Below are 4326 nucleotides of genomic sequence, written 5' to 3'. Positions count from 1 at the left end.
AGGGAAAGAAGATGAAGAAGAAGAGCTAGAAAATGGAAACTACAAGAAGAAGAGAAAAAGAAATCGCAAGAGCCCTAGAATCAATGATTGAAAAATATGGGAAAATTCTTGATGTTTACCTCTCTCTCTCTCTCTCTCTCTCTCTCTCTCTCTCTCTGCATAAGCCACAAACCCTAAATTTTTTATAATCCTTTTGGGTCTGATTTATTAGACAAAAATGGAAAAACAAAAGAAAGATCTGTGTGTTCTTTCCGCTAACCCCACACACCACACAGCAGGATGCCAAAAAGAAGCAATAGAGAGTATTAATTGTTTTTGGTGGAATCAGAAAAAAATATATATATATTTACCGATTCCGATTTTGTGACTTTTAAAAAATACCGATGGGCTTTTTATCTTCTTTTGGTAAAATTAAGAATAAAGAGAATGGCAAGGAAACTTGCAGCCCATCACCAAAACAGACAAATAAAACTAATAAAATAAGTTATTATTTATCTGCTAATACCCTTTTTCCCTTTAATATTAATCGTGTTCTTTATGGAAAAGGAAACAAAACATTTGAACTGGTATTATACACAAAATATTCTAAGAAATAAGAAAAAAAAAACTAGATATATATACTACCATCATATATCTCATCATTCAAATAAATGGCACTCGATTGGAGAATCATGTTCCAAGGAAAAAACTAGATAAAATAAATAAATAAAATTAGGATAAAATAACCGAACTTGTAAAATGGTGAAAATATAATTCCTTAACTTTCCGTTTCACAAATTTATTTATAAATTTATAAAATATATCATTATAATTTTCAAACTAATTTATAAATCAATGTCACCGAGATTTTTCTAATAATATATTTTGTAAGTTTGGAAATAAATTTGTTAAACGAAAAGTTTAAAATTTTATTTATCACCATTTTACAATTTAAGAAATTTTTATGATTTTAGCCTAATAATACTTCCAAACACAAAATTTTCATGTTCTAACTGCATAATATGAGCTCCGAATGCCGACCAATGTGTCCTTTAGACATAAAATCAGACACGTGATTTCCATTGCTACGAGTGTTAAGTTACCAAAATATTATGAAATTTCGTGGGTCAAGCAAAAAAGATGCTTACGTGTTTATGCATAATTTTCCTGAAATTGTAATCTTGAGATTTCTCGTTAATATTGATTAATAAAAATCCCGGGAGAAATTAAATGTATGTGTGCCCGGATAGATTATTAAGCTATAACCATGCACATTTAAATTAGAAAAGGGAGAAATTAATTAAGATTTATTGACTGACCGGTAAGAAAGTAGATCTTTGATCAGCGTGTCAACATCATCGTACACTGACAACTGAATCAGATTATGCCACGTGGTTTTTACTCCATCCAACCACAGTTCGCTTCTGTTCCTGCACACCGACGCCGTGTCGTCGTCTCCACAGATTCTTATTTATAAATAAGAATTTCCATTTTTATAAATGACTGTAACAAAATATCGGTTGAAAGTGGAAAAGGGGAAATCAATTGAGTTAGTGATGTCCCAAATTTCGAAAGCGAGTTTATATATATATTATATATATATAGTGGTGGACCTAGGATGATTTATAGAAGGGGACAAATTAATTTTACTATTTTAATACAGGGGGACATTTTACATATTTATTTAAAAAATTATAAAACTTATAAAGAAAATTAAACTTTTTTAATTAAAACATTGGGGGCAAGGGCCCACATTGCAATATATACATAATAGTTATATTTTCTGTGATGGGACGTCGATTTATATTGATGGTGATTTCCACCGCATACATATACACACACATCTCACATGTGAATGTGTGTATTAAATGCATATAAGAAGATATCACAATCTTGGAAAAATCGAAATCCAGGATCGTATATACATGCATACATATATATATATATATATATGTATTGATATTTTGGCGTCTCTATAAATTTAAAGTAAGAGCGCAATACATTATTATACGAAGTAATGCTATTATTGTTCTAAAACCGATCTTTGGTATCTCCGATCTAAAAGAGAATGTAACAACTAAACCCATATATGCAGTTAATATAATATTTAAAATTATACTAGATGGTATCATCATGAACACCGAAGCATAATCAAATGCAAATTACAAATTACTTTGCAGCTTCCCAAAACATTAAAAAAATTTAAAAGGGTTATTCAAATCCTATAACTCTCTACCCTTTTACAAATCCTGAGGCTCAAAATTCATATTTTTTAAGACTGAAAAAAAAACTATTTATAAACAAATATAATCATGTAAAATATAAAACTGTATTTATTAAAAAATTTAAAAATGTAAAGTTTTGATAAGATTATGATTACAAATGTTGAAAAGATGTGTTGCTAAAGTGATCAAAAGGAGATGCTTTTCCGCTTAGGGTTAGGTTCCAACATCACATGCTCTTGAACGTATATTAATATTATTTTAGTAGGATATTATATATATATATATATATGTTAGTCTCCAAAGTCCTGATATATATATATATGAATAATTTAGTCTTCTAATAGGATTTAGTAATCTGGTTCTGTTTTTCTATTTAATCTCTTATATGCGTATATATGTTATTTCATGCAATGGAAAACTAAGGCATTGATTATTGTCGATAACATTCATAAAATTGTTAAACAAAAAAAAAAGTCGAGGGAATCTTTCGAAAATCCAATGGAAATTCAAAACGTAACCGGCAGAAGAATATATATATGGAACAAAGGCTATGAACTTCAAACAGTTTTGCTTGCATTTCATTCGTATGTACCTGATTCTTTTTTTTTTCCGCTAACAAAACTCGATACCCAATTGTGTTATTAAATAACAGTTATTGTTTAATAATTCGGGTGATGAATTTGGTGATCCAATATAAATATATCTATCAAATATATACAAGAAATTATTGATTTTATTGTGGAGTTTGGCTATATATATATATACACATTCATATACATGCAATGCAATGATAAATCTGTAAACATTGATTAACATGTGGATTGCAATTTTAGAAAGCAAAGCTGCTGAAGTTTTTAAAAAATAACCTCCTAACGCAGGTCTAATACCGGAAGCATAGTTTATATATATATAAAAGTAGAGGTGGACAAACGATTGGTTAATTTTAAAACCAAATCGAATCGATTAAAATTAAATAATCGTTTGGTTATAAATTTTTAAAATCGAAATACTCGAATTCGAATTATCCATGACAAAATAAATCAAACTGTGGCCTACTTCTATACTGCATTGGTGATTAACACGCATTATATATTGTATTTATTGAGAGAAATTATTTGGTTATAATTTTTTATTAGATATACAAACTTTAATAGAACTAATTAATATTAAATATCATTATAAATTCTGAAAATTCAACATAATTAAATCTGAACTAACGTGAAGAATGTGTAAAATTGATACACCAAATGAAGACAAAATTACCCTGCTTTTCACAATAATAAAAACGTATTAATTAAAAATTGAGAAAAACTTATCGATCTCCTCCTGTGCTTAATTGATATGGGCTTAAATTTTGTATCCATAAACAAATAACATGGGCCCTTACATAACTTGCAGGAGTATCCTGGCCGTCCATTATATAAACTGTAAAAAAACCAAATATATATGGAACGTGGTCCCCACGTTCTCTCACGCCGTGACGAATGTCGTGGAGCCCAAGAGGGACAGGCTGGTGCGTCCACATCTCAAGGAGCACGTGCCACTCTCACGTGAAACCGACTGAAGTTCACACGTGTGAAAACACTAGCGGACCACAAAACCACACGTGTTGAAAAAGATACCCATTTTGGAAACCCCTCTCCTCTTTTTCTTATTTATTTTTTTATCCGATTCTGATTGGAGATAGAGAATAAAATATAATAATATGATCCAATCACAAAATAAAGTCGGAACGTATAAGACCTACAATCGAATTTACAAAAAAATAAATAGTGGACCTTTTCGAGAAAAGACAGACTATTCTTCCCGTTTCTTAGCTTATTATTTGTGAATTAACAAAATATAAGGCGGAATAGAGAAAATGGGAAGTGACAAAAAATAAAATAAAATAAATTGTTTATTTCACCAACTCCACACCATCAGAATTTAGACCAAATTAAACCAGAGTTACATAAACTCGATCTAAAGTCTTCCTCCTAAGTCTTCGGGCAACTCGACGGCCTATTGTTCCCGGACCCACCCAAGAACTGAAGCTCCTTCTTTTCCAAAATCTCCAATGAAAAGCCGCCGCCACGTGTCACCGTCCCATTGGACGAACCCACCGCCGATCCCTCGGGTGCGA

General features: G+C 30.6%; 1 protein-coding gene across 1 annotated transcript in view; it reads right to left on the bottom strand.

The window, feature by feature from the left end:
* Window positions 1–4078: 4078 nt before the first annotated feature.
* Window positions 4079–4326, bottom strand: part of LOC104811489 (transcription factor TCP19) — a 1751-nt gene continuing 1503 nt past the window's right edge. The window contains exon 2 of the mRNA XM_010538197.1: window positions 4079–4326. Coding sequence (XP_010536499.1) covers window positions 4181–4326 — 146 coding nt within the window. The 3' untranslated portion in view covers window positions 4079–4180.

Source organism: Tarenaya hassleriana, unplaced genomic scaffold (assembly GCF_000463585.1).
Source record: "Tarenaya hassleriana unplaced genomic scaffold, ASM46358v1 Cleome2, whole genome shotgun sequence".
Lineage (NCBI taxonomy): Eukaryota > Viridiplantae > Streptophyta > Magnoliopsida > Brassicales > Cleomaceae > Tarenaya > Tarenaya hassleriana.
The sequence above is the reverse complement of the archived record's forward strand: the minus strand, read 5'-3'. Positions and strand labels throughout refer to the sequence as shown.